The following is a 25,197-nucleotide window of genomic DNA, read 5'->3' as shown; positions in this document are numbered from 1 at the left end:
ACGCCGAGCATATAACCGGGGGTAGGAAGTCAGAGCCTGTATTGGCGTATTGCCATTTCAGTTTAGCTGGTGATGTAGCCGATGGTATGTAAAAACCGAAGCCATTTACATCCTGTGAACCTTTGAATATATATAAGGTTATGGAGAGGCTTCAATATCGTTGCCCAGACGGGAGCAACTATCGACTCTCGAAACGCTCATCTGCAAAACGGGGAGCCACGAAAAGGGCTGCCAGAGTTCACCGTCCGCAAGTTCAAGCCTCGCGACGACGTGATAGGGAAACATGTCTGCAGAGGCCCACGGCAAGGCTATTGCTGAGGCAAACGATTTGTTTTGTTAAGAGGTTCGGTCCACCCGTTACCGTATGTGTACCTAAGTTAAAAGTCAACCGTAAAGAACATCCAAATCTACATCGTCATTATCGCCACGCTCGTCGCTTTCATCCATATCGATCATTTCCCCCTTTCTCCTAAAATACTTGCGCACATAACCAGTCGCCATGGCATCCGTCACAAGCAGCTTAAATATCAGCTTCGGCCGGTTACCTCTCCGCCGGCGTCTTTGGGACTTGGAATACTCCTCAAGCGACGAAAAGAGCCTCTCGGTATTGTGTCGTAGGCTGCCCGTCTCGTACAGCGAGATGGAGTCTACGAAGCAGAACACAACTATCTTCTTCCTGTCGAGCTGCTTCAGGAGGCGCAGAAACAACTGGCATGTTTTGACGAAGTCGTGCTCGCGGACCCCGTGCAGCCATTTCTTGTCGAGGAAACTTAGGTCGAAATCGGAGGCTACCTCGGCGTGCGCGAGGAGCTGGCCGCAGAGGCTGCGCACGATGTCGAATGCGTCGGCGGGGTCTTCGCGACGCGCTCTTCGCAGGCTGCAGAAGTAATGCAGGCATATGAATCCAGTGCGGGTTTTCCGGAGGTATTCCATGGGGATGCGGGCGCAGAGGTAGGAGAGGGCGGAGAGGGTGCTGCTGTCGTCGAGGCCGCCGTGTATGAGGAGCTTTGTAGCTTTGCTGTCTTCCTGCAGCCAGATTTTGAATTCCTCTCGTCTGGTCAAGGTGGATAGCTGGCGCATCTCCTCGCTGCCGATGTTGCTTGGCGATGCGGCATCTTCGAAATCTTGGATTACTCGGCTTTGATCGTGGAGTAGGTACTGTGTTGCTACCGTGGCGGGAGAGAGGCCTGAAATTGAGTTAGTATATTGGATAGATATCTAAGTACCTAAGTGTTATAGTTAAGCAGCTTCATAGGTCTCGTACCGTCGTTTGCCTTGCACGGCACACTTTCTCTCGAAGCCTCTTTCCTGCGGTAGGGTATGTCATCTGCCGAATTATGTGAAGCGGCCGAGTTGAGGAACGTCTTGAGAGTTCGAAGGACGTATAAACCAAGATCTCCGCTGTGGTATGTATTGAGGTCGTTTGCCCTGATTGGGTTCTTTAGTGTTTTGGACTTTATATTCATTTCAAAAAGACTTTTCTTGAGCTCGTCCGTCTGGAGTGATATATTTTGTTTCTGGCTTTCTTTTTTATAATTAGTTGTCTATGTGATGCTAATGAGGGTATAGCTATCCATACTATTTAATTTGTTACCTCTCCAGGCATACTCGAGTAATTCTTGGAGTAGTATTACTAAGATTTCAAACGTCTGAACGGTATCCTCATGAAGAGGCTTGTTAAGAGTGCGAGATGCGCAAAGAGCTAGATAATCTTCGGCGTGGTAGAACATCTGTGCGAGTTCGTCTAGGCATCTGAGAATAGCAGAGTCGATTTCAACACCACCTATAGTAGCCTATAGTAGGTACCTATATAAGTGAAATGCAGTTAAAAAATCAAGGCAGATATTGTAAGACTGAAGACATACCGAGATCAAACAGCCGAATGCGTCTGATAATATCAATATTAGAAGACAGCCTTAGATCTCATTATATAAAAACTTACCACTCAAGCAGCATGATTTATTTTGATTCCTAAGCAAGCTCACCCAATAGCAATAAGGATAAATATGCTTCTTAAGATCAAGGAGAAGGAGTGAGGTGCTTCTTCGAGTCGTATAAACGTCTCTGGATTGAGAAATTGCACATGCTAAACTTGCTCGGACCCAGGTCACTGAATCCTCTAGTGACTTATGTGGGAGAGTCGGTGTATTGTCTTTGCCTATCTCTGGCTCTAATACCTGGATCCGGAACTTTCGAATAGACTTGTTGATATTATCTACTGCCGGTGATGTATTGTCCCATAGTGAGGCACTAAGCCCGGATAGATGATTAGCTCTCGTATAATATAGGCGACAGAACGACGTACATTTGCTCCGTCAGGCGATCGGCCTGTTCCACGCGGACGTGGCTCCCGACACGGTCGTCGTATTTGATGTCATCGCTTTGAGCGAGAATAATAGCCCTCAATAGTAATTGATCGATAAATGAGGCAGCAGGGTCTGCTGGTACCATGCGACGTTCATAGATGCCCCTGTCATATTGGTTGTTAATAACCACGTGTGTCTGGTGATTCTGGTTGATTTCATGATCCTTTCTTTGATCAATATGCTGATTTTCAACCGAAACGTCACCTTGGGCCGCATTGACTGCTTTTCCGTCTATTTGTAAGTTTCGGCCCTCGACTTCCATTGCGACGTCTACTTATCATTTCGGCTCAATATTGTATACTATTATAAGATGTGAATATTCTATAAAGTAAGAGGATGGTGATACGGCTGGTGATCATGTCGAACCCCGTGGCTTGCAAGGTATATTGGGTACGTAAGGCAATAGTATGGTCTCGTATACAGTGCGACTCCTTTGGTAATGGATTGCCCTGTATGTATATTTGGAATCCTTGTCAACTGGGGAGTGTCCAAAATATAATTGGTAGACTTGATGTAAGCGGCAATAAATATCGTGCCACTAATGCGGCTCTCTCAGCTCAAAAGCTCTAGTCTATTAAAGGGGGGTGGGGATCCTCGCTTTCCTATAGCCTCGATTGCTATATGTACATGTAGACTATTACCCAACATGTCTATTAATACTTCGGACCGACTGGAAAGGAAGGGAAGGAGTTGTCATGAGAACCCGTAGCCTTATCCTTTACGGAATTATAATCATACCCTAAACTTATACTCTGAGGCACAGGCAGCTTAGAACGTTCTTCTGATTTAACTCCACAGTAATTCGCCCAGAGCCTCGTATGAATCCCCCCTACACTATCACCTACAACTTAGATGATTTGAATGGCGGCGACTATAGATGATTCATCGTCTAATACCTCCTCCCTTCTCACGAACGCCGACACCATCTCATCGCACAACTCCACCATGGCAACAGATATAGATGATAGCCATGACAATGAAGGCTTATCCAATGACACTGGAACAGAGGATGTAAATGGAAAAGATGCAGATCACGGCACGACAGAGAATGGTGGACAAGAAGAAGAGAACGTAAAGAAGAAATCCGATCTCGCCGCCGAACTATCCGAGGATGATAAAATAAGTGATAGGAGATGGATATCGATCCTGTATGACGAGTCCTATCATGATGCTGAGGCACTTCCAGGGAGACGTAAAAAAGCCAGACGAAGGCTAGCTCAATCTCAATCATACCTTAACTTAGTGGAAGATCGCATACTACACCTCGAAAAGACACTTCGAAAGATCCTTAAGGAGCCCGAACCACAATTAGACGAGCAAGCACCGGCGTCAATCCCACCAAGTACTAGCGTTATCAACGAGCTGACCTGGTCAGAGTACGGCGTGAGAGCTGACCTTGATCCGAAAGCTAGCTCGAGTTCTTGGCAGCACGTAGCAGAGCTTGATCCAACGCCGAAGCCAGTAATTGAGGTGCTAATAGAAGAGCCGAGATACGATGTGATCCGCAAGACCGAGAAGATTCAACTTCCAGGCCAACAAAATCCCCAAGGAAAATTGCCGGGCCTCGAAATGCCGAGTCAACATGACTTCATACCAAGCGCAGCAAGTAGGGAAAAGCCAGGGACACCTTATCGTATCCGGATTAGATCACCAATCCTGTTAAAGGTACTCAAAGAAGCAACTGGGCTTGAGACAGTTGTTGGCCAGCACCGGCACAAACTTGTATTCTTCAAGCCATTCAAGCTCCTAGTTGAATATACTGACAAGCTACGGGATCACCTTCAACAAATCACTAATAAGACTACTCGTAAGTAGACTCCTCCAACTTTTTACGAAGCTGCAGACTAACATTAGAAGCAGCACCTGGAGGGTACCATGGTGTTCCGAACGAGACAGAGACAGAAGAGGCACGGGTCCATCTTGGCCTCTTGTGCGATGTGATACGTAAATATTTACAGCCAAAGGTTAATTTACGACATCGATTAAGTCCTATCGGACAGATGGTTTATTTTGAAGATCTCTGGTACATATTCAAAACTGGAGATGAAGTACGAACGACAGGCAAGAGCCAAGTTCAGCTGTGAGAGACACCAAATATTATTGTTCGGTACCTTAAATAATATGCTGACGTTAGAGTAGATACCGTATACTTAAAGTAACAGGCGGACGAGATATACTAAACCCTTGGAAAGAGCCTCCTACCAACCATGCGTCGATCAAGTTGAAAGAAGCGGGCTATTCTACTGGATCACTCATCATAGAATGCTTCTATATGCACTTTGATGGCAAGCAGTACGGACCTGTCAACCAAACATTCCAAATGCCTAAGTTTGATGGTGCAAGGGAGATTACATCGCTCCCGGTAATCCCTCTCGAAATCGAAGCTGACAGTAAGAAACTTCGGAATGAACTATTGGAAAGGGGAAAGAAATTTGCAGAACTATCGAACCCGGCCAAGACGGCGCATAAACTATACAGGGGCCTAACCCTCGACAAACGCCCAGAGCAGGTATAGTGATCCTACGGCACCATATAACTTGATATACTTCTAACAGCGGTATCCAGGTTGAGTCCGAGGTTATTATTGACTTTCAGCTCTCGTTCGTCGAACAGCCAGAGAACAAGCCCGAGATAGGGGTTGAAAATCTTGCCGACGATGACCCGCGAGAGCTGAAAGACATTCACCCATATTGTGCGATGTGCGATGCGGTAGGGTGCTGTGGAAACGATGTAATTTATGACGATTTCGAAGTTGACGAAAAGGATCGCAACGAGATTAGGAACCAAAAACGATCCATTCTCAATTCGACGTGGCTTGTGGACCAACTGACAGATGACCAACTAGTATTACTGCCTCCCAAGGTCTTTGGCTTCGTTCTCCATACCAGAAGATGGGCGACCTTCGATATCGATCTTCTCCGCGAAGTCAAATACAAGAACGGCTGGAAAAATCTCGTTATTGACGACCCCATCAAGGACACTATTCTCGCGTTGGTCGAGTACCACCAAAAGCCTCACAATCAAGAACCCCAGGGGGAGGGTATGCTATCACCAATAGACCTGGTTCAAGGAAAAGGCAAAGGCCTCACCATCCTCCTTCATGGCGAACCCGGCGTTGGCAAGACAAGCACTGCCGAGTGCGTGGCCGATCATACCAAGAGACCGCTGTTCCCAGTCACATGTGGCGATATAGGGGACAATGCGCAGCTTGTGGAGACGAATCTCGAGAGGAACTTCCAGCTAGCCCATAAATGGGGCTGCGTACTTCTCCTAGACGAAGCTGAGTAAGAAGGCATACCCCATGCGACTTAGATAATAGGGAATAGGGCTTTGCTAAGTAGGATACAGTATATTTCTGAGTAGACGCACAAACCACGATATTACACGCAACGCCATCGTGTCAGGTAAGTATTTGCCCGTCAATACTTGCTATAACATGTACTGAGAACAGAATTACAAAACAGTCTTCTTACGAACATTGGAGTACTATAGTGTCAGTAGCATATCGTGTAGTGGTCATTAGTAAAGACACACTAACAAATGGGTGATAGGGTATTCTCTTCCTCACTACTAACAGAGTCGGGACTATCGACAGAGCATTCAAATCTCGTATACATCTCTCTCTTTATTATCCCAAGCTAAATCGAAAAAGAACCTTGCAAATCTGGGAGAACAACCTAGACAGGCTTCAAGACGAGTTTAAGAGCGAAAAGAGAGAATTCAAATTCCCGAAAAAGGAGATACTGAGCTACGCAGAGAAGCAGTTCAAAAGATTGAAGAAGTTGCAGCTGCGTCCTTGGAATGGACGGTGAGTTACGCTATAATAGTAGCATAACACTATCTAACGTGTCTTTCGCTATAGGCAAATACGAAATGCTTTCCAGACCGCTATCGCCATTGCCAACTACGAAGCTAGAACTCAGGGGAAGCCTCTGGAAATTCGAAAAGAACACTTCGCTAAAGTCGCGGAGAGAGCCATCGAATTCGACAGCTACCTCAAAGAGCTTAGCTTAGGGAAAGACGACTCCCAACTAGCCCGGGACGGAATCCTCAGACTAGACAATTGGCCGGGCTACCCAGTTGTAACGCGTCGCGCGGACCCGATCTATGCGTACGAGAAAAACAACAACAACAGGAGGAAAAAGACAGGCAAAAGGGTGGAGTCTGAGGAAGGTAGTTCGGAGGACCTCCCTTATGAGAACTCTAGCGATGACGACAACGGGGACGACTCCGACGACAATGAAAACGAAAATGACAGCGACGACTCTGGGGACGACGACAGTGATGAGGTGAGAAAACCTAATAATAAGTCGAAGAGGAAAAAGAGGACATCTGACGACGATGATTCGGGCGAGGAGGATCTGAAACCCAGGAAGAAAAAGTCGAAGAAGAGGAAGAGGTGAACTTACATGATCAAACCCTGGGATGTAAGATTACGATGTAGCGATGTGGTGATTATATGTGCTCGTTTGGGAATATATAGGAGATCGTAAATTGGGACTTTCGTTAATTGAATACACGTACAGACTGTTGGCGGCTCGGACATGGTGATCTTGCCCTGCGTATCTACCTACCTTCTCTACATAGGGACGACGCGCAGCTAATATGAAATCGAACATGAAATCGATGAGCTAGAGTCACTTTTACATATGCCAGCCTCCTATATCCAAAGATACCTTACTAACTAACCTAACTACCTAACGTAGGTAGGTATCCCCAGCACTATTTCCCAAGACGGAGTCTTCTCTACAGAAACACTATTCCCGAATCGTACCTAACATGCAGCAAAACGCACAGCTGATAGCTTGTAATGGTGTTTCAGCTGAACGTCGGTACCAGAGCCTGGGATGCGCCTCTGGCGAATAGCGCAGGGAGCAGGGAGATGGATGTGATAGGTCAGGGATTCGGGTGGAGATTTGGGGGCGGAATGCTGACGAGGGGGGGGGAGGTGACATAGGTATGTATACATAGCGAGCCACAGGTGCAGCTCTGCAACAACGTGCCCGGCACGGTGGGATTGGTAGGTAGATACAAGATGCGCTATTTACTAGGTACTTGTCCTTCTCCCGCTCTAAGCCACGCTTTTTTTTTTTTTTTTTTTTTTTTTTTGAAAATTCCATGTCACTGGTCTTGGATCGGTTAGGTACCTAGCCTGCATGAGATCTCCCCCGGTGTATCCTCTTTAGAAGTTGACCGTCTGGTTCTGGATGTTGATGTCGTCAGCTGCGACGTTTACAGCCCGGCCCAGGATGTTGATGATCTTGGTTCCCTGTGAGTGGTGGTGTAACAGTTAGCAGGGCCATTCCACACCGAATTGTTACACTTCCCCCGAGCCTTGTCAGGCAGATAGGTAGGTATAGGCATGTTAAGCATGTGATTTACCTGTTGGGATTCGCCACCGGTAGGCATCATGATCTTCCGGATAGCGGCCACGACCACGCCGTAGCCCTCGTCTTTCTGGGTTTTGAATTTGCAGATGCCGATGTGGTCGGCGCGGATAGGGGTTGCGTCGCCACAGCCTGGAAGCTGGGCGGACTCGGGCTCGACGATCTAGCAAAGTGACCTGTTACTTCGGGAGAACTGATTGGAACATTGGAACATATACGATCGCCCAAGTACTAACCTGCGTCGAGCCAAACCCGATCTTCGTCTTCAAAACCTCGTAGAAAAAGAACGCCTCGATCCTATCCGAGGGGTTCTTAGAAGCCCGACGCTTATTAAGGACCTCGGGGAAAGCCTTGGTCAGCTCGTCCAAGCGCTCGGAGTCGACGCCGAGGAGCTTCAACGTGTGCTCTTGCGTGTTGACCCCGAAGACCTGCAGGATCCGCCGAGCGGCTTCGGCTTTCCGCGCCGAGGGAGACCCCCTGAACGGCGTCCCGAGGAATATCATGCCCCGGATGTTCTTGGCGATGGCCTCGGCGCTCGATGCCTCGGCGCGCTGGTCGCCGTGGACGAGGACCTGGGCTGCGACTAGGCCGCCGAGACTGTGGGCGATGAAGATGATAGGGCGGTTGTCCTGGATTGTAAGTTAGAAGTAATACTGAGTCGGATCTTAGATATACATGCCGTGCCGGTGCTCGAGCGCTCAGCCACAAGCTTAGAGCAGAGATCGTTAGCATCGCTATGGATTTCTGTGTTTGCGACCCGCGTGAGGTCTTTCTGGGCAATGCTAGTATCGTAGCCGAAGAGGAAGATACGGCTCTCGGGGACATCCAGGGGCAATAAGTCCTTCGGCCATATAACGCCGTCCTTAGTCCACGTCTTCTCTATGTCACCCCGTAGCCCGTGTAAGAGCACGATACTAGTATGCTAAGTTAGTAAAGACTCAAGAATTATAAAAGTCTCAACCTCGTACTCAACCTTGGCCTCCCCCGAGTCGTGTACCTGGAACAGACCGTATGTAGACATCGTGAAGCTTGTTCGTTGGAAGCTCCGAAGTAAATGTTTGACAGGTGATGTTGAGGGCATTGGGAAATATGTATAGCCTCCTGGCAGGAACATGGGCTTATAATGGGTAGACGATCCCGAGTTTGTCGCCAGGCAGGCTGTGTGTGCCCCATCCTGGCCTATCAGACCCCATGACGAGGTAAAGGAGGGTCGGGATTATGAAGTAAACAGGGCTTTTATTGTGTTATCAGGTAAGTGAATGGAACCCAACCAAGGAGCTGTAGGCCGCCCGAATCATATCAGCTCAGCCATGTAGTGCGACGTACGTGATCGCCCCCGAGCCCGGGGCTAACCTCTGTGAATGTTTATATTCATTTAGTTATATGATAATAAAAAGAATTAATATTCAATACTCATAACATAGGTAGGTAGGTAGGTAGGTGTTTATGCTTCCACTTACTTATACCGGAGTCTATCATATCTTATGACTTAACGTTGGTTTTCTACATAGTAAACATTACCATATACATAGGTAGCGCATAGCCTCGTTAGTTGACATGCACGTTTCTATAAGCGTTAAACAGGTTGATGCTCCTGACCGGACTGGGCGACGAAGCGACGTTGGGATTGGCTCCGACGGTGACGGCACTAAAGATTTAGTGCTTACCTAACCTAGGTGCAAAGGTACATGCGCCTAACGGAGACTGATGAAGGCTGAAAATATGGATATCGGCACGGGCATGGAGCTACATATGGAACCTGTACCTACCTAATGTACTTCGTACCTCCCGGAAACTAAGAAACGATCAAGTCACGTGGAAATATCCATACCTGGCCCGAGCTCCCTTATCGATCAAAAGCTAATAGCTTTTAGCGTTGGGTGCTTAGGTAATTACCTAAGGTACGTTATGCAGGCAGACCCGGGCTTCGTCAACGCCTGCATTTTGATGCGAGCTTCCATCATTCATCTTTTCGCAAGATTGCCTCTTAAATAATTCTACCAATATTAAGCATTACCGCGCACTACTACACTCTACTCTTACCCGTTATTCCCGCCAGTCCAGTCGTCAATCTACGTTGGTTTTACGACTCGGTGCATCTTGTTAACTTACTGCAATTCACACTGCAATTCACACTGCCATAGCGCCGATATATCAAGATGGATCGGTTGAACAGAATGCTTGCCGGTGCCAGCGGCATGGGACTCGGCGCCGCTCCGGGGACGGTAAGAAGCCTAGTTCTCGACGGCATAAGTCTTCTAGATAGCCCGGATGGGTGCTAATATACTATCCAAATAGGATAACCAAAACCTAATCGATAACTCCGAGACCGTATACATCTCCTCCCTTACGCTACTCAAGATGTTACGACACGGACGAGCTGGTGTGCCCATGGAAGTCATGGGACTTATGCTGGGAGAGTTCGTCGACGATTTCACAGTACGAGTGGTGGACGTCTTTGCTATGCCCCAGAGCGGTACCGGTGTCAGTGTCGAAGCTGTCGACCCGGTATTCCAGCAGAAGATGATGGACATGTTGACGCAGACCGGACGGTAAGATTGTCCCGTCTACCTCTGTTCCTATACCTATAATTGTACTAATACTGCTATACAGACCTGAGTCGGTCGTTGGATGGTACCATTCTCATCCCGGATTCGGATGTTGGCTTTCCTCGGTCGATATCAACACCCAACAAAGCTTCGAGCAGTTAACGCCGAGAGCCGTCGCCGTCGTCGTCGATCCCATACAGTCAGTCAAAGGAAAGGTTGTCATCGATGCTTTCCGTCTCATCAACCCGCAATCTCTGATGCTCGGACAAGAGCCAAGACAGAGTACTTCCAACCTGGGTCACCTGAATAAGCCCTCTATCCAAGCGCTTATTCACGGACTCAACCGACACTACTACTCCATAGGCATCAACTATCGCAAGACCGCGCTGGAGGAGAACATGCTCATGAACCTGCACAAGCACGTATGGACCGAGGCATTGCAGATGGAAGACTTTAGACACGAGGACGAGCAGAACAAGGATCGTTTCAAGACACTGGTGACCTTAGCCGAGGGCTACGAGAAGAGAGTCAAGGAGGAGACCGAGTTAACCAAGGACCAACTTAAGACGCGCTACGTTGGCAAGCTGGACCCCAAGAAGCATCTTGAGGATGTTGGACAGAAGCTTATCGAGGACAACATCGTTTCCGTGTCGAGGCAGATGATCGACAAAGAAGCTACGATGCCCAAGAAGGATGCAGCGGCTAACGGCCAATCAAATGGGGATCATATGGACGTCGAGGACGAGGAATTGTAAATCTGCATTCTCGAGAACAAATTTAATTCCAATCTGAGGCCTCGATCCTCAGCAGTGTATCATAGGCGTTGGAAGGGCTAGCGGGCCCGGTCTAGAGAGCCCGATAATGAACGGCTCGTTTCACGGCTCGGTCTTGCATATGTGCTAGCGAGGTATCACGAACAAGGGAATATTTCCGCCCATGCTAATACCATCTTAGTCTTTTTCTACTGTGAAGGGTTTCGATTTCTGTATGCTTATGTAGCTACGTATTGTTGACTTTTTGTTTTCTAGGGTTACTTCGATCTACTGTCCACGCTTTGTCCTTGTTAAGCATTGTTATTATCTATAACAATGTTCCTACACCAAAGGTTCATTCTTCAGCTTCAGGATTGTTCCTCTTGAAGTAAAGCAGTCGATCTTTGAAGATCAGGTTATAAAAAGGTATTCGATAATTTTACAAAGACGTCGCCTATGATCAAAGACATTGTTTAGAAGTTATATAACCTAGCCCGCGCCCTGTTCCGCATCCATACAATTATAATCGCCGAATAAAAGCACCAACCAGTTATCCCGTTTCGTCCTACATTAGCAAAGCCTAAGTTTACATACAACTATACGACGATCGAAACTATAACTAATTCCACAGTGAGTATCCCACGCCAGTCGAACGCTATGCCTTCTAATACGGATAGATTGTCCCTAAACCTAATCTGGTGCTGTATGCCTAGCCCGAACGAAATGTCCAGCCCAACGACCCCAACGGACTCGACGTCCCTTCGCAACCGGTACAACGCCCAGGTAAGAGAGAACTTAGACCGCCGCCAGCGTCCGCTTCACCTCCCCGCCAGACTAGAGAGCGAACAACCCATGCGGTCCGCCCCGGCGGGACCACAGCTCCCCCGCCCGCCCCTCCCAGCACACACGCGCCCCGGCCTGCCGCGCCAACGCTTCCCAACGACGGCCGGCGGCGCGGACCCCCGCGCTCGCTGGAGCACGTCGAGTCTGACGCCGGCCGAGCTAGCGCAGGTCTTCGGCACCATCGCCGCGGCCCTCGAACACGTGCCGTACGCGATCTGCGGGCTGGGCGCGCTCGCGGACCACGGGTTCGCCGCGCGGCGGGTCTCGCGCGTGAGCATCCTGTGCTCGGCGCACGCTAAGGATAACGTGCGCGCGTGGCTGGCGGCGAGCGGGTACGATGCGTTTGCGGACTCGGTGGGGGTGCCGGTTAAAAGTGGCGGTGGGGGTGGTGGTGGTGGTGGTAACGGGGACGGAGACGGGGGTGGGAAGGTGTGTCGCGTGCGTATCAAGTACCTCGACGATGGGTTCGAGAGGCTGGAGAGGATACGGTCGAGGGTTGGTGGCGCGTGGGTGCTGGGCTTGGCGAGTCAGTTGGATCATGCGGCGGCGGGGTATGTGGATTATCTTCGTAGGAGGGAGAGGATTGGAGGGGAGGGGGAGGAGGAGGGTGGGAGTGGTGGTGACGAGAAGAGGAAGGCGGATTTGGCGCTGGAGACGATTGCCGGAGATGTCTTTTGGATCTTGGATAAGGCGGCGCGTACGAATCATGTTTTGGAGCCGAGATTACTACCGACGCTACTTGGACAGGATTTCTGGACCCCGTTTACGGATCGCTACGTCAATGCCAGACCGGAGATGGCGCGCGCGGGCATCGACGTAGCGGCTGTGCTGGCGACGCATCGCGCGGAGCAGGCTGTCAAGGAACACGACGACATGCTACGGTCGTACGGCGTAGACCCGCATGCCGGGGTAGTAGACGTTGCCGAAGACGGCGTAGTAACGCAGCAGCCGCGTGGGTTCGAGGGCATGCACACCCTACAGAACCGAGCCAGGCCCACGAGCGACGAGTCTGCCGTCCCGGAGAAGAAGAAGAAGCAGGTCAAGTTCCTAGACGGACTACGGCGCAGCTCGAGCAAGGCTAATGGCGAGGGCTCGTCTATCAAGGAAAGCATTTCCCGCAGGATCAACTTGGCGCGCAGACATACTTCGAAGTCTACGTCGAGCGATCGGCCAGAAGACGCGTTGGCGCCGCGGAGGCTTAGCGAGATTTCGAGGTCGTTTTCGACGAGCGGGGCGTGAGTAGGTAAAAACACGGCGGGTTTCCTTGGTGGACTGTGTACGTGGTAGTCGGGCGGGTGAGTGACAAGATGTACCTCTGGTGGGTGGTACCTATGCAAGAGGTTCGGGTATCATACGTGCGCTCTGAGCTTTAAGTTCTCTATTGCGTACGCCTAGGTTAGGCAGTTTCTTTGGATATGAATAATATGAATAATATGAATATGATTCCTAGGTCTAACTCTTCGGTTACCAGAGTACAGTTATGTTTCAAACGCTGAAGAAGTAGAAAATATTGAAGAGAAAACACGACCTGGCTTACAAGTTAACTGTACCACTTGACAACCCAATTAATATGGGCTTTTGGGTTGTTGGAATACATAACCTAAACCTTGATTATTCCATGTCAAGTAGTCAAGTACGCGGGTATAACCCAGCCTAGCCTTGGCTGCCTTTGTGCCTATTTCCATAATTACAGAAGTCGGCCAGGAAAAAGGGGGTAGCATATGGCGCTATATGACAGTTATGTACAAGCCATCATCTCGAAACCTTAGATAATTCTCCCGCATCTACATGTCAAGTTACATTAAGCAACCTTATTTGAGGTAAGACCATGGAAAGTATCGCTCTGACCCCTTTCCAGGTAGTCAACAAGATTTAGAAGAACATTGGGAATAGTACAGTTAGCCCAAGAATTTTACTGAAACAACCGTTACATCTAGATATATATGCTATATGCTACCCAATTAGGGTTCCTATGTGACAGGCATACATATACAAAACAGCTAGTTAGAGTCTCAAAGCAAGAAGGACTCTAGATATTTGGCAGGGGAATGTGGATAATACTCACACATCCTTAAGGCAAGACGAGATTCTGTGTCTTTGATTACCTACCTAGGTAGTACGCGAGGGATTTGATCCCCTTTTCTATTCTTAGTTTTTCTTTATCAAGCCCACGACTAGGCTGCGTCAGTGACAGAAAGGAACTCTCAATAAATAGTTAAATAAATAGTGGTAGAAGATAGTAGAAGATAAAACCACATACCTACCTCAAGTATATCTCCCAGATATTCGGTAGTTGACCCGACGGAACGGACACGCCATCCCTAATTGAGAAACAACCTTGAGGATCATCTACCTCATATTAGCTCACGCTATATTCTATGCTCTCCACTTCTTCTTATTTTATATGCGTATCTGGGTCGGACTGCTGCTTTGAAGGCATCCTTTCCAGAACTTTATGTTGCCTGAAGAAACATTGTCACCTGTGATGATCGTGACAATCTCGCAGACCTTACACGCGTTGCGGCTCAGCGCTTCGGGGTTTGTCTATCATGCGACTTCAGTTCAACCCCAGATCCTAGTCTTCGACTATTTTGTCCCGCTCAAGATGCTATAGTTCTTATATTTGTGCCTTGCTTTAGACACCATCGTAAAAAGCCGCTAAGAAACTGTCTCATGGGACCTTCTGCTGTCTGAAGCGGAGATACTTTCCGGAACGGTCTTGATTCGGGATTTCTGACACAAGCTATGGCACGTCGAGCCCTTCGATGTTGAGAGTAAATGGATCCACAGTGATTTGGATATATTGACAAACGAAATGATTGGGGAAACTGAGCAAGATATATTCGGATATGTATCCTCGGATCCCCAGGATATCTTCGGTGTTCCGTTTCTCAAGAGCTGCCCCATCCTTACCTGACACGCATCTTGGGATCAGCCAGCGGAAGTTGCCATCAGCCTACCATGGAGATTCCCCAAGAAGGAGAGTCGATTTACTATCGATTTCAGGCCGCCTTCTCTCGCGACTCGTATGGTAACCTCTTGTATTGCACAGGTCCGCAGGAAGCCCGAATCAGACAATACTGGCACATCATCAGCGTCGACCTTTGTACTTGGAATGACACAGTCAGCGTAGAAAAGACACCCTATTATTGCGCTGAGCTGGACGACGACTTACAGGGCTTGCAATTGTACGAGCTATATCAGAGCTCGAATGGATCTTTTACCGGAATCATCCTTGATAACCTAGTAAACCCCACGGATGCTAAGAGAGAGTTCGAGGCCTTTTTCAATCGTTTGCTCCTTCGCCAGGCCAACTTTGCCATCGCTGATCAGGCTGATCCGGGTCCTTCTGATCTTTATACCGAGTTGGCTACGGAGAAAATAGTGTCCCTGTTCGACACGTACCTTCGATATCAAGGTGAAGATGATAAGTGGAGTGTCTCTGGACGGGTTTACTTTACGGAACGCGTTCACCATTTTACTTCCCAGGGTCAAAAGCTAGAATTTTGCCTGCCCGCCTTCCCCTGTAAATCGACCAATACAGACAAGGTCACGGGTAAAGACCCGGATTATGGCGAGCAGCTGGCCATAGAACATCTTCACGGCTTTGTCGAAGCTGTCGAAGCTATATACAGCGCAGGTGCAAAGCTCTGGATAATTAGCGACGGACATGTTTTCAGCGACTGCAGTATGTGCCATCTTTGTCCCTGACTCTAACAAATTGTACTAACGTATATAGTTGGTGTCGACGATAAAGATGTAGACGCGTATAGTCAGAAGTTGATCAAAATGAACCGAGAAATCGGCTTCCAAAGGGGCAACATAGACCGAGTAGGTTTCAAATCTCTTGTCGACCTCTTTGAGCTGGAGAAGTACAATAGCCCGTCCAAGATTGCGAAGATTACCAAACTCGATATTCCGTCCATCAATCACTATGTCCAGACGCGAATAACAGTAGAAGCCGAACTTTGCCGACGTCTCTTAATGGCTGGGTGCCAATCGCAGAAGACTGCGCTCCGAGCTAAGATTGAGTCCCAAGAGGCTGGGGTCCTAGCATTATATCGCGGATTTTCGCGGTTCATGCTTGAGGATCTAGAGCTCCATCCGTTTACGCGAACAATGAGCCGCTCAAAGCAGAAGAAACTCTCGTCCAAAGTAGCATTTGAGATGATGATGGTAAAGCCCCTTTCCGTACCCAAATTTCATCCTCGAGCTGTATAGAGCAGCAAAAACCAACTAACCGCAACGGTGGTAGAGAAATCAAGCATACTCAAACCTTGTGGAACTACTCTTCCCCAACCACATTCGGTTGTCGATCCACGCGTAAGTTACCCAGGCCTAACCTCAGACATTGTCGCACTAGTCTTGACGGGGACAAAACTAACGATATGTACCCCTTAGACACAACAATGCTGGACCCAAGTTCGGTGTTCAACTTTTTGACCCCAAATTGGTCAGAGCAGTTGAATCACTCTTGCCGCACAGCAACTCTATGACTTCTCGTGACCTATTGCACATTCCTACTCCTTGGCATAACTGCGTGGCGAAGGTAGCTGGCAGTGAGGTTTTGTATGTCACTAAGGCTAAGGTAGTGCGGGAATCCCTTGCCACTGGGGAAATGACGGGAAAATTAGCCGTACAGGATAACGGAACCGACTCCGACGGGGCGGTATATTTCGCTTTGTGTGCCACTGGTCAGAGTAGAGATGATTTTCGAAAGCGAGAGGCGTCGAAGCGAGAAAAGATTCCTTCGGAGCCTCAGAAAAATGTCAAGTCCAGAGGGTGTTGTACATCGTAAGTGATCGCCAATCATGTTTCCAAGAAGGTATTGCCGAAGGCTAACCTAACCATCAAGGCTGATTGTTTCTTCCGCCTCGTGTCAGCCACCTAATCCAACATCTCTAGAATGCGACACCGATTACGTCTTCGTATAAGTCTGTGCTAAGACACTGCGGACACTGTCGTACATTTTCCTGCCATAATAGGAGAAGGGCCGTGGAGATTTTCCGAGACTAGCGATATAGATCTCGCTTAGGGATTCCAATAAAGAATCGAGATGTGTATCTGTCTTTAAGAAAAGTAATAATAAATATTTTTGCACTTGCTAAGGCTGTTTGATGTGGCTTGTGAGTAATCTGAAATATTGCCTAGTCGTATCTACCTGTTGATATGATAGATGATAGATTAAAGTTGAATTCTCCGAAGCAGACTCACGTACGGTTGGCGGTATAATTGGCATCAAATTGTAGAAGACCAATTAAAGCGCGATAGCAGCCGAAAAGAGTTTGGGTCTAACGATAACAAAGATACCTAGACGAAGCTACAAGCGGAGATGTACAATATTTGCTCTCTTGTGTGACCATAGGTTAGGGGTGCCCAATAGGCGCGTAAGTAGAAGGCCGCAAAGGTTGTAGTTGCCCACCTTATACTGTACAATATTGTAAGGCGGCAGGTGGACCTTACGGCCATAACTTGCTCAAATGTGCCCCCGGCCCAGGAATAGGTACCTACAGTAGGTATTTTATATGTCAAGGTACCAACAGTCTGGAACTATCTACATCTGTTAGATTTTCAGGATCAAACTACATGTATGTATTACAGCCCATGCGGTGGCACAACAAGGGTGGCTACATGTAAATTCCTTCAACGGTCAGTCTATCAGATTGGAACATCGAAAGCTATGACAACCGTAAATAATTAAGGTTCGACCTGCCGTCCACTGTCAACTGTCTTCCCGTTGTTTCTGCTGCACTGCCTTTAACTCAAAATTTCTCTGCTGGCAGGTTTTTACTTTTTTTTTCTTTTCTTCTTTTCTTTACCGCCTGTGACGCAATTCCCATGATCCAGCCAAGATGGAGATGGAATCAATGACGACGTCTAGCACGATGAACATGGCAACCCCAACTATGACTGCTGCTGCATCGTCGTCGAGCACTGCCTCAATGGATATGAATACGGGCATGGGAGGAGGCTGCCAGATCAACGTAAGCGGACTTCTATCTATGCAATTGATTATTTAAACTTGTAATAGTAAGGACTAGCTAATATGAATAGATGCTCTGGAACTGGTACACTGTTGATGCCTGCTTTATTTCTTCCTCTTGGCACATCACGTCAAAGGGAATGTTTGCAGGCTCTTGCATTGGTGTCATCCTGCTTGCTATCCTACTCGAGTTCCTGCGCCGCTCTGTTAAAGAGTACGACAACTACCTCGTCCGCAACAATGCTAGCCATGGCCTCGTTGTTTCTGTTGCTAGCAATGATAACGAGAACGGTCGCACTTCGTCAAAACCCGGCCAGACTCCTGCTAGAGAGCCACCCTCAGTCAACCCCGTAGCTGGTAACGGTTATCGACCCAAGCTGATCGAGCAGGCTATCCGTGCCTTCCTTCACACAGCCCAGTTTGTCGTGGCTTACTTCCTCATGCTGTAGGTCTCCTAATTTTATTCCTTGCATTGCCCGATAACATCAAAGCGGATTAATGTGGCTAACTAGTATATTTCATTAGGCTTGCTATGTACTACAACGGTTACATCATCATCTGCATCTTCATTGGTGCCTACATCGGCAGTTTCATCTTCCAGTGGGAGAAGCTAGGCGGGTAAGTGTTTTAATAAACCCCTTGAGCACTATGTTTTCTTTCAACCCTAACGATTATATCAGTGGACAGCAAACAAGTGCTGCGAAGGAAGCCACCGTATGCTGTGGTTAGGCCGTGAATTAAAAAAAATCATTTCCGAATAAAAGAGGCTGGATTGGTTTCATAAGGGTTAGGTGAATGAAGTCAAATAGGAGTTCGTTTTAACGCGATATACCACTTTGAATTACGCTGGAGGCTAGGATATAACAATTCAATCCCAAGACTGGAAGACGAAACTTTGCAACTGTACACTAGGAGGATCTGTTCACGCGAAGCTGTGCTTCAATTCTCATAATATGTGACACTCCGTAGTTAGGAGGTCTAATAATTCCTTCAGCTTCATGTAATAAGAAAACACGCAATCACACTTAATCAATCACCACTGTTTTGTAGCCTCATTCTCAATTTAATAACTTGACGTTTCTATTAAACACAGGTTAAAACAGGAGGGATATTTGCTTGCTAAAGGCGATAACAGTGTGCTTAATAAGGATATATACCTAGGTACCTATGTAATACCGGCTCGTGTTCCGAGCTTGCCTTTCATGATAGCACGTGACCTATAGGTGGATACCAGCCTCACTTTTTTTCAGCAACTCGAAACTTTGGAATGAACAAACTCCATTTTTCTTCAGCTAATCAAAAAACACTTTCTCATATCGCGTTTGCCTCCGGACAAGTATTTACTGCATATCATTACTTTCTAACCTTCAAAATGGCTGCCGCTAAAGACAGCTTTCTTGACCTGGAAAGGCATCGGCAGAAGCTAGAGGAAAATGTCACGAGACTTTCTAATGCGCTTGGCCACTGGAAACAATGGAAGAAAGAGTATGAAGCGCTGCGAGTCGATGTAAAGTCGCTACCGTCAGCAGCTAGTCGGAAGGAGCTGAGAAACACCCGAGAAAAGTTCAAGGGCGAGTTATTGAATGAGAAGGAGCTCGTTGATGTCTTCGGGCGTGACGACTCGAAGAAGGTCGAGCAAATCATTAGTACGCTCAATAATCGGCTGGATTATGTCTCCAAGAATATCGACACGCTTGGTAAGCAGCATGAAGAGGCAGAAAATAGACTTGCTGCTGTCACAATTATTGCAAACCCAGACGCAACTGATGAAGATGGACTACCAATTACTGAGATATTAGAGGAGCTGGACGACGACGACAACATCGTGTCGTATAGCCTACGCACCTCAGGAGATACCCAACCCCAAGTTATTGAAGCTCTTCGGAAGGCTGGAATTCCTGAGTTTTCACCTACTGATCCTCCAATGTCCGAGGCCGCGCAGAAGACGCAGGATGGCAAATCAACAACTTCGGACGGCGGCTTGAGTACATCAAACCATCAATCTAAGGAACCCCAGGTTAATGAATCGCCAAATGATGCTCCAGATGCGCTTAACGGTTCGCAGGTCAAGGAGAAAGCGAAAGTACAATCCGCGTCTAGGAAGAAGAGCGTGACGTTTAGCGAAGACACGAAAACTGGAGAAGAGCTGGAGCAGTCAGAAACTGCCAAGAGACTAGAAGAGATCCTGCAAAAAGCTAAGGATCAGCAGAGCATAATATCAGACCCCATTCTCCCTGCCGACGAATCTATGGAAGATGCCGCACTGAGAGAAGATATGATTCGTTACAACAAAGATACGATGGAGTTTGAGATGGCCCCTATTGTGGCTGAGTTGCAATTAGAAGAAGGATCTACGGGCGACGATACAGATAACTATAGTGACTATGAAGAGGAAGATGAAGACGATGAAGACGAGTGGGGTAAGACCAAGCTCGTTGTTGACGACGATTGGAAACGGCGGATGCTAGAACTCAAGGAACGGCTGAGCGGCTATACTTTCAGTCAGAGCCAGGCAGCAGATGACGAGGACGATATGGTAGAAGGTATTGGCCGTATAAGCATCAAACGTGAGAACGAAGATGCTTTAAATGGCAATGTCGAAAGTCTACCAATCGTTCCATCCGAAGTCGAAAAGCAGTCATCAACACAAGACAACAAAAAGAGCGTTAGATTTGCCCAGAGCCTTGATATAGCCGAAGCGTCAGCTTCGGAGCAAGTGTCTCAAACACAATCTAGGCAGCACAAGATAGACCCGTTATCCGACGTTGTCATGGAGCGCAGCAGCAGCAGCAGCAGGACAACGCAACCAACAGCGGCACCAAGCAAGAAAGTATCCCGATTCCGAAAAGCGAGGAATAATGAGGCCCATATAAATGCAACTCCGGTAGCCCTGGGTGGTACCCCTATCATGCCAGACACTCCTGGTGTCGCTGGACCTACCCCCTCAGGACCGGAAAACCAGACGCTAGCGACTTCTGTCTTGGAGCATGAACCATCCTCAGAAGCTAGGGGGCCGGACGAATTCGACGCCAATATGCTACAAAAACAGGCTACAGAAGAGTACTACAAGATGCGCAACAAGCTCATCCACCAACAGGGCGGGTTCATGAAGGAAGATGAAAGTCCTATCCAGCCACTTGATGAAGAGCAGGGTGGACCAAAGCGGATGAGTCGTTTCAAGGCGGCTAGGCTGGCTAAATCTTAAAGAGGGCCGAAGCCTTGTGTTAACTTGACCCAAGTGATATGCTTAGTTTTCGGCTCGTTCTGCGACTGCGGTTCGCATTTCCCCTGCAACTAGAGGTCTTCGTCATTGAAGAGGTTTATAACATGAGATAGGCCTCGCAGAAGAACGGTCACCTTGGCAATTAGCATGTAGACGACACCCGCTTGGCTCGTAGGTAGCATCAATGCATCACCTTATTACGGCCAACATGTCCTGAAACTCGCAACGGGTATAATAAATCAAAAGGAAGCCGTCGACAATAGGTGAGTTCATGCTATGTACCTAATGTAAGTGGTTTTTGATATTTCAGTTTTTCATTCTTTAAACCGCGGACAAGCCGCGACGGAACGCTTATTAATCTGACAATTGATGCGTAGCGGCTATCATCTGCTATGTCATTACTAGCGATTCCAAGATGAAAACAGAACAGGGCTCTCTGACGCCACTACCCTTGGTCTTCTTTGCCTCTTCTGTGGTTATGGCGATTCGTTTCACCCTGTACATCTCGTTTCTCTCGTAGCACTTATATATACCATACGTAATTAATAAGATGCACTTTTATTCCAAAGCCTTTCCGTACTCTTTTGATACTTCGCGTGGCCTTATGACTATATGCAGCAAGCAAGCAAGTCGTCACCCTATCTCCCAGTTGTACTCTTCCGTGATTCGGTAGGGAGCAAGCATCTTAATTTACCTTGGCGTTGCTAAAGTCGAGCTCGGGGTGCTGCGCCTGGAACTTCTTAAGGATGTCGGCCTTCTTCTGCTCGTCGGAGGAGGGCAGGCCCATCTCCTTCTGGCGCTGGTCGTACATCATCTTCTCGACCATGCTGCGGGTCTCGCCGTCGAGGTCGCTCAGCTTGGAGTTATCGGGCTGGATCTTGGTCACGTCGATCTTGGGCGCCGTGGTTATGACGTGCGCCCACCATTCCATCTTGTTCGCTTTGTCCAGGTGGACCTCGATGGTCTTGGTCCCGTCCGGCGACGAGGTGAGCGTCCAGGTGGATTCTTCGGTTAGGATTGTGTGCGGGAGGTCTCCCTGGAGGTGGGTTAGTGCGGGTACAAGTATGTATATCGTGGTTGGTAGCCTTGGTAGGGTATATACGCACATCGATGATGGGGTCTTGGCCCTTGATGCCGACCTTGAGCTTCTGCTTCTTGAGCTCGACAACAATATCTCGGGCCTTGAGGTTTCCGGGAACGGTGATGTTGATGTCGAGGTCAGCGATGGTTTGGTTCCATTTGTAGGGCAGCGCTGCTTGTTCCTCGGCTTCCTTGGCGCGGGCGGCGGCTTCTTGCTCGGGAGTGGGATCTATGATAATGTAGCTTGTTAGTTATTTGTAGCCGATGGTGCTATTTCGCGTCTAATACACGTGCGTACCGTTGTCTGCCATGGTTTATAATTTCGCAATGTTGTTGTATTGGGTTTGTTGTGGTCAGCAAGAGAATCAGTGAGAAGGCTAGCGAAGATGTAGAAGCTTCATATTTATTTATTAAAGCTTGATGGAGGGGCAATTGTTTAACCTGGGTAGTGGGGCATGTACGGATGTGCCCCTGCTGCTTCTACTATGTATAGAGATTATAGACCAATAGAAAACAAGCAAGTAATTTTAGCTTCCTGCAGGCCGTACATGTGTACATAGTACATCACGTTAGGTAATGTCTTAAAGTGAAGGTGAAATCAAACTTGAGAACTTCTTTTAAGTTGCATTTATTCTTTCTTCTACCACAACGCGTACTACAGCCGTCTTGGTGGTTATCCCTTACAGGAACATTGGAAATTACTGTACCGTAATTAATTACAAACTCACCCCTCATAAGATGAGTTCGATTCGGCCCAAATGAATGACTACTATTCCACTAGGCTTTCTCTCACCCATCCACCGCTCTAACCGACCTTCTTCCTCGTATTTAACCCACCTCGCAGGACGAGATACTTAACGCTGAACACTAGTTACATTGGCAGTCCTATATGCATTAAGAGCTCTGCATACACTCGCAAGTAAAAAAAAGGGAATCATGTCTCGAAGGCCTATACCCACCGCCACCACGCTTACCGTGCGACCGCTCGACCACGTCCCAGACGACACCTGCCCGGTGTGTAATCGCATACGATATCTGAATACAGAAATGGAATTCTTAATCAACCCAGAGTGCTATCATCCAATGTGCATCAACTGTGTCAATAACATCTTCAGCAAAGGGCCCGCGCAATGCCCCGTGGCCACCTGCACCAAGACCCTGCGCCAGCGCGGCTTCCGCTCGGCCTTTTTCAAGGACCTCAGGATCGAGCGTGAGGTCGACCTGCGCCGCCGCGTTCAAGCTGTTTTCAACATGACCCAGGACGACTTCGTCTCGCTTCGCGACTACAACGACTACCTGCAGCAGGTGGAGGACCTGACTTTCGACTTAGTTAATGGAGACGAGACAGAGCAGCGGAATGCAGAGCAGAAGCTGCTTGCGTACGAGCAGAAACACAAGGATGATATCGAGAAGAATAAGAAGAAAGGCCGCGAAGCAGATTCCCTGCGCAAACAGCGCGAAGCTGCCGAAGCGGAAGCAGCGCGCCAACGCAGACTCGAAGACCAGCGGGAAGAAGAGCGCGCCCGCGCCGAAGAAGCCTCCATAAACACCGAAGTCATGGAAGCTCTCGAGCGAGGCGAACCCGGCACCGCCGCAGAAATCCAAGCGCGCATCATCGCGCAGAAGCGAGCGCGCGTCGCCGAGATCGCAGGCTCGAACTTCCCAAGCCTACTCAACGCATCCGACACACCCGCCCCCACATCCACCGACACACTCCTCTCGATCCGGGGTCTCAAAGACAAATCCAAGCGCGACGAGGGCGCCGATTACTACCTCCGACCATACGACGCGTTCGCAGGCTTAGACCTCAAACCCACGCGGTACGAGCTGCACGAGCGCTATGATAACCCCTGGCTCGAGGACGCGCGCAGCCGCGACGACCATCGCGTCCCTGGATACAGCGCCCACGAATACGAGGCGCGCGCCATGTTTGATGCGTTTGCGGGATTGGGCGTGTTCGTAGCGGAGGAGAAGGCGGATGCGCAGAAGGCGGTTGGGACGGTGAGTGCGGAGGAGGCGGCGAGGACGGGGAGGACGACAGGGGTGAAAGTTGAGGAGGATATTTTTGCTTAGGGGGGGGGGGGGTAGTTGAGAGGGGGCAATAGAAGATCCTACGTTTGCCCTCCTCCTCCTCCTCCTCAATCTAATTGAACCAGTCCGATTACGATTAGGAATAGAATTTAAATATTTCCAATGTTGGCCCGTGCACAGTGGCCACGAAAAGATTACATTCCAATAGACGAAATACGATTAGGATTACTTCGTAGTATTTGTTTTTCACGATTGGCCTGTGCGCAAAGGCTTTCGTCTACAAGACCACAGTTGATTGTAGTTTTTTTTTTGGCAAAAGTCAACATTAAAAATATTAAACATAATAGTATTAACTACCCTAACCCACCTACATACAGCATAGAGAACTACCCCGCGGTTCCTCCACTTACACTTAATAACTACCCCTTACACCAGCTTTACAACTCGGCTAGTTTTACATTAAAGCCATTTAACAGTGACTATGTCGTTATGGCTTCTTAACCCGGAGAAAACTTGCGGAAAAGATCGGAAGGCATTTTTGGATCAGCGAACCAACGCCACGGGTACCTAGGTATGCCATCATTAGAACTGATTAATTGCAAGGCTAATGTCTTGAGGTAACTATGCGTTTTTCTCAACAACTAAGTCTTGCAGGATACTTTCGGGTTTATGGGCAAATGTAGATATAAATAATTGCAAGTTACTGGTGACAGATAAAGGATAATTCTATACTGCTATGTCACTAAAGGTAAATCGTTGACACTGTATAGCTGTCATAGTTGCTCCAAAAGTTAGTTACAATGTTATCGAGCAGTTTGTTAAATAGTAGTTGGTTATTATAACTTAATACTAGAGCTAAATGCTTTGTTTTTGTTTTTTTTACTTTGAGTATGTAAACGAGGCTTTATAACTTGTTTCAAAGATTTTATGTTCCAAGTTCCCCAAAACACCACCTTCAATAAATGACACCCTTTTGGTTCCAA

The 25,197-nt window shown here is 48.1% G+C and overlaps 11 protein-coding genes across 11 annotated transcripts; 7 read left to right on the top strand and 4 right to left on the bottom strand.

Moving 5' to 3' along the window:
• Window positions 1–16: 16 nt before the first annotated feature.
• On the bottom strand, window positions 17–2,215 carry F4813DRAFT_180424 (uncharacterized protein). The gene is made up of 4 exons (XM_049239311.1): window positions 1,943–2,215; window positions 1,580–1,888; window positions 1,265–1,525; window positions 17–1,187 (listed from the first exon to the last, which is right to left on the bottom strand). The coding sequence occupies exons 2-4, from the start codon at window positions 1,728–1,730 to the stop codon at window positions 385–387; spliced, it is 1,215 nt and encodes a 404-aa protein (XP_049097329.1). The 5' UTR covers window positions 1,731–1,888; window positions 1,943–2,215; the 3' UTR covers window positions 17–384.
• On the bottom strand, window positions 1,824–2,905 carry F4813DRAFT_180427 (uncharacterized protein). The gene is made up of 2 exons (XM_049239312.1): window positions 2,306–2,905; window positions 1,824–2,250 (listed from the first exon to the last, which is right to left on the bottom strand). The coding sequence occupies exons 1-2, from the start codon at window positions 2,626–2,628 to the stop codon at window positions 1,917–1,919; spliced, it is 657 nt and encodes a 218-aa protein (XP_049097328.1). The 5' UTR covers window positions 2,629–2,905; the 3' UTR covers window positions 1,824–1,916.
• Window positions 2,906–2,951: 46 nt separating this feature from the next.
• F4813DRAFT_367664 (P-loop containing nucleoside triphosphate hydrolase protein) lies at window positions 2,952–7,470 on the top strand. Its single transcript, XM_049244198.1, has 8 exons — window positions 2,952–4,173; window positions 4,227–4,446; window positions 4,506–4,875; window positions 4,932–5,650; window positions 5,715–5,770; window positions 5,831–5,859; window positions 5,918–6,174; window positions 6,229–7,470. The coding sequence occupies exons 1-8, from the start codon at window positions 3,228–3,230 to the stop codon at window positions 6,767–6,769; spliced, it is 3,138 nt and encodes a 1,045-aa protein (XP_049097327.1). The 5' UTR covers window positions 2,952–3,227; the 3' UTR covers window positions 6,770–7,470.
• Window positions 7,453–9,230, bottom strand: F4813DRAFT_367648 (Alpha/Beta hydrolase protein). The gene is made up of 6 exons (XM_049244197.1): window positions 9,080–9,230; window positions 8,722–8,986; window positions 8,433–8,667; window positions 7,990–8,382; window positions 7,749–7,916; window positions 7,453–7,635 (listed from the first exon to the last, which is right to left on the bottom strand). Exons 2-6 carry the CDS (start codon window positions 8,865–8,867, stop codon window positions 7,549–7,551), a joined length of 1,029 nt encoding a protein of 342 aa, XP_049097326.1. The 5' UTR covers window positions 8,868–8,986; window positions 9,080–9,230; the 3' UTR covers window positions 7,453–7,548.
• Window positions 9,231–9,830: 600 nt separating this feature from the next.
• Window positions 9,831–11,384, top strand: F4813DRAFT_180341 (Mov34-domain-containing protein). The gene is made up of 3 exons (XM_049239310.1): window positions 9,831–9,978; window positions 10,052–10,305; window positions 10,367–11,384. Exons 1-3 carry the CDS (start codon window positions 9,913–9,915, stop codon window positions 11,055–11,057), a joined length of 1,011 nt encoding a protein of 336 aa, XP_049097325.1. The 5' UTR covers window positions 9,831–9,912; the 3' UTR covers window positions 11,058–11,384.
• F4813DRAFT_398487 (uncharacterized protein) lies at window positions 11,385–13,340 on the top strand. Its single transcript, XM_049248053.1, has one exon. It carries the CDS (start codon window positions 11,712–11,714, stop codon window positions 13,134–13,136), a length of 1,425 nt encoding a protein of 474 aa, XP_049097324.1. The 5' UTR covers window positions 11,385–11,711; the 3' UTR covers window positions 13,137–13,340.
• A 1,518-nt stretch (window positions 13,341–14,858) lies between these two features.
• Window positions 14,859–16,856, top strand: F4813DRAFT_398483 (Pyoverdine/dityrosine biosynthesis protein-domain-containing protein; the record flags this gene model as incomplete). The annotated part of the gene is made up of 5 exons (XM_049248052.1): window positions 14,859–15,020; window positions 15,093–15,585; window positions 15,637–16,073; window positions 16,153–16,220; window positions 16,299–16,856. The coding sequence occupies 5 exons, from the start codon at window positions 14,859–14,861 to the stop codon at window positions 16,693–16,695; spliced, it is 1,557 nt and encodes a 518-aa protein (XP_049097323.1). The 3' UTR covers window positions 16,696–16,856.
• A 491-nt stretch (window positions 16,857–17,347) lies between these two features.
• Window positions 17,348–19,010, top strand: F4813DRAFT_367634 (Ctr copper transporter). Its single transcript, XM_049244196.1, has 3 exons — window positions 17,348–18,325; window positions 18,406–18,498; window positions 18,561–19,010. The coding sequence occupies exons 1-3, from the start codon at window positions 17,952–17,954 to the stop codon at window positions 18,607–18,609; spliced, it is 516 nt and encodes a 171-aa protein (XP_049097322.1). The 5' UTR covers window positions 17,348–17,951; the 3' UTR covers window positions 18,610–19,010.
• A 242-nt stretch (window positions 19,011–19,252) lies between these two features.
• F4813DRAFT_391778 (Prefoldin subunit-domain-containing protein) lies at window positions 19,253–21,085 on the top strand (the record flags this gene model as incomplete). Its single annotated transcript, XM_049247205.1, has 1 exon — window positions 19,253–21,085. The coding sequence occupies one exon, from the start codon at window positions 19,253–19,255 to the stop codon at window positions 21,083–21,085; it is 1,833 nt and encodes a 610-aa protein (XP_049097321.1).
• Window positions 21,086–21,436: 351 nt separating this feature from the next.
• On the bottom strand, window positions 21,437–22,593 carry F4813DRAFT_180229 (CS-domain-containing protein). Its single transcript, XM_049239309.1, has 3 exons — window positions 22,482–22,593; window positions 22,210–22,412; window positions 21,437–22,139 (listed from the first exon to the last, which is right to left on the bottom strand). Exons 1-3 carry the CDS (start codon window positions 22,492–22,494, stop codon window positions 21,789–21,791), a joined length of 567 nt encoding a protein of 188 aa, XP_049097320.1. The 5' UTR covers window positions 22,495–22,593; the 3' UTR covers window positions 21,437–21,788.
• A 201-nt stretch (window positions 22,594–22,794) lies between these two features.
• Window positions 22,795–24,496, top strand: F4813DRAFT_180223 (CDK-activating kinase assembly factor). Its single transcript, XM_049239308.1, has one exon. It carries the CDS (start codon window positions 23,120–23,122, stop codon window positions 24,254–24,256), a length of 1,137 nt encoding a protein of 378 aa, XP_049097319.1. The 5' UTR covers window positions 22,795–23,119; the 3' UTR covers window positions 24,257–24,496.
• The last annotated feature ends 701 nt before the right edge of the window (window positions 24,497–25,197 follow it).

Source organism: Daldinia decipiens, assembly GCF_022478715.1.
Source record: "Daldinia decipiens strain CBS 113046 unplaced genomic scaffold F4813scaffold_30, whole genome shotgun sequence".
Lineage (NCBI taxonomy): Eukaryota > Fungi > Ascomycota > Sordariomycetes > Xylariales > Hypoxylaceae > Daldinia > Daldinia decipiens.
This window is presented reverse-complemented; position numbering and strand designations above follow the sequence as displayed.

Coding starts and splice junctions, on each gene's coding strand:
- F4813DRAFT_180341 (XM_049239310.1), top strand. CDS start 9,913: ATGGATCGGTTGAACAGAATGCTTGCCGGTGCCAGCGGCATGGGACTC. Junction 9,979..10,051: donor TCGGCGCCGCTCCGGGGACG/GTAAGAAGCCTA, acceptor CTATCCAAATAG/GATAACCAAAACCTAATCGA. Junction 10,306..10,366: donor ATGTTGACGCAGACCGGACG/GTAAGATTGTCC, acceptor ACTGCTATACAG/ACCTGAGTCGGTCGTTGGAT.
- F4813DRAFT_398487 (XM_049248053.1), top strand. CDS start 11,712: ATGCCTTCTAATACGGATAGATTGTCCCTAAACCTAATCTGGTGCTGT.
- F4813DRAFT_367648 (XM_049244197.1), bottom strand. CDS start 8,867: ATGTTCCTGCCAGGAGGCTATACATATTTCCCAATGCCCTCAACATCA. Junction 7,917..7,989: donor TCGGGTTTGGCTCGACGCAG/GTTAGTACTTGG, acceptor TCACTTTGCTAG/ATCGTCGAGCCCGAGTCCGC. Junction 7,636..7,748: donor CCGGTGGCGAATCCCAACAG/GTAAATCACATG, acceptor CACCACTCACAG/GGAACCAAGATCATCAACAT.
- F4813DRAFT_180223 (XM_049239308.1), top strand. CDS start 23,120: ATGTCTCGAAGGCCTATACCCACCGCCACCACGCTTACCGTGCGACCG.
- F4813DRAFT_180427 (XM_049239312.1), bottom strand. CDS start 2,628: ATGGAAGTCGAGGGCCGAAACTTACAAATAGACGGAAAAGCAGTCAAT. Junction 2,251..2,305: donor GATCGCCTGACGGAGCAAAT/GTACGTCGTTCT, acceptor ATCCGGGCTTAG/TGCCTCACTATGGGACAATA.
- F4813DRAFT_180424 (XM_049239311.1), bottom strand. CDS start 1,730: ATGTTCTACCACGCCGAAGATTATCTAGCTCTTTGCGCATCTCGCACT. Junction 1,526..1,579: donor GAGAGGTAACAAATTAAATA/GTATGGATAGCT, acceptor ATTATAAAAAAG/AAAGCCAGAAACAAAATATA. Junction 1,188..1,264: donor GCCGTGCAAGGCAAACGACG/GTACGAGACCTA, acceptor ACTCAATTTCAG/GCCTCTCTCCCGCCACGGTA.
- F4813DRAFT_180229 (XM_049239309.1), bottom strand. Junction 22,140..22,209: donor GCCAAGACCCCATCATCGAT/GTGCGTATATAC, acceptor ACCCACCTCCAG/GGAGACCTCCCGCACACAAT.
- F4813DRAFT_367634 (XM_049244196.1), top strand. CDS start 17,952: ATGCTCTGGAACTGGTACACTGTTGATGCCTGCTTTATTTCTTCCTCT. Junction 18,326..18,405: donor GTGGCTTACTTCCTCATGCT/GTAGGTCTCCTA, acceptor ATATTTCATTAG/GCTTGCTATGTACTACAACG. Junction 18,499..18,560: donor CAGTGGGAGAAGCTAGGCGG/GTAAGTGTTTTA, acceptor CGATTATATCAG/TGGACAGCAAACAAGTGCTG.
- F4813DRAFT_367664 (XM_049244198.1), top strand. CDS start 3,228: ATGGCGGCGACTATAGATGATTCATCGTCTAATACCTCCTCCCTTCTC. Junction 5,651..5,714: donor CTTCTCCTAGACGAAGCTGA/GTAAGAAGGCAT, acceptor AGTAGGATACAG/TATATTTCTGAGTAGACGCA. Junction 5,860..5,917: donor GAACATTGGAGTACTATAGT/GTCAGTAGCATA, acceptor AATGGGTGATAG/GGTATTCTCTTCCTCACTAC.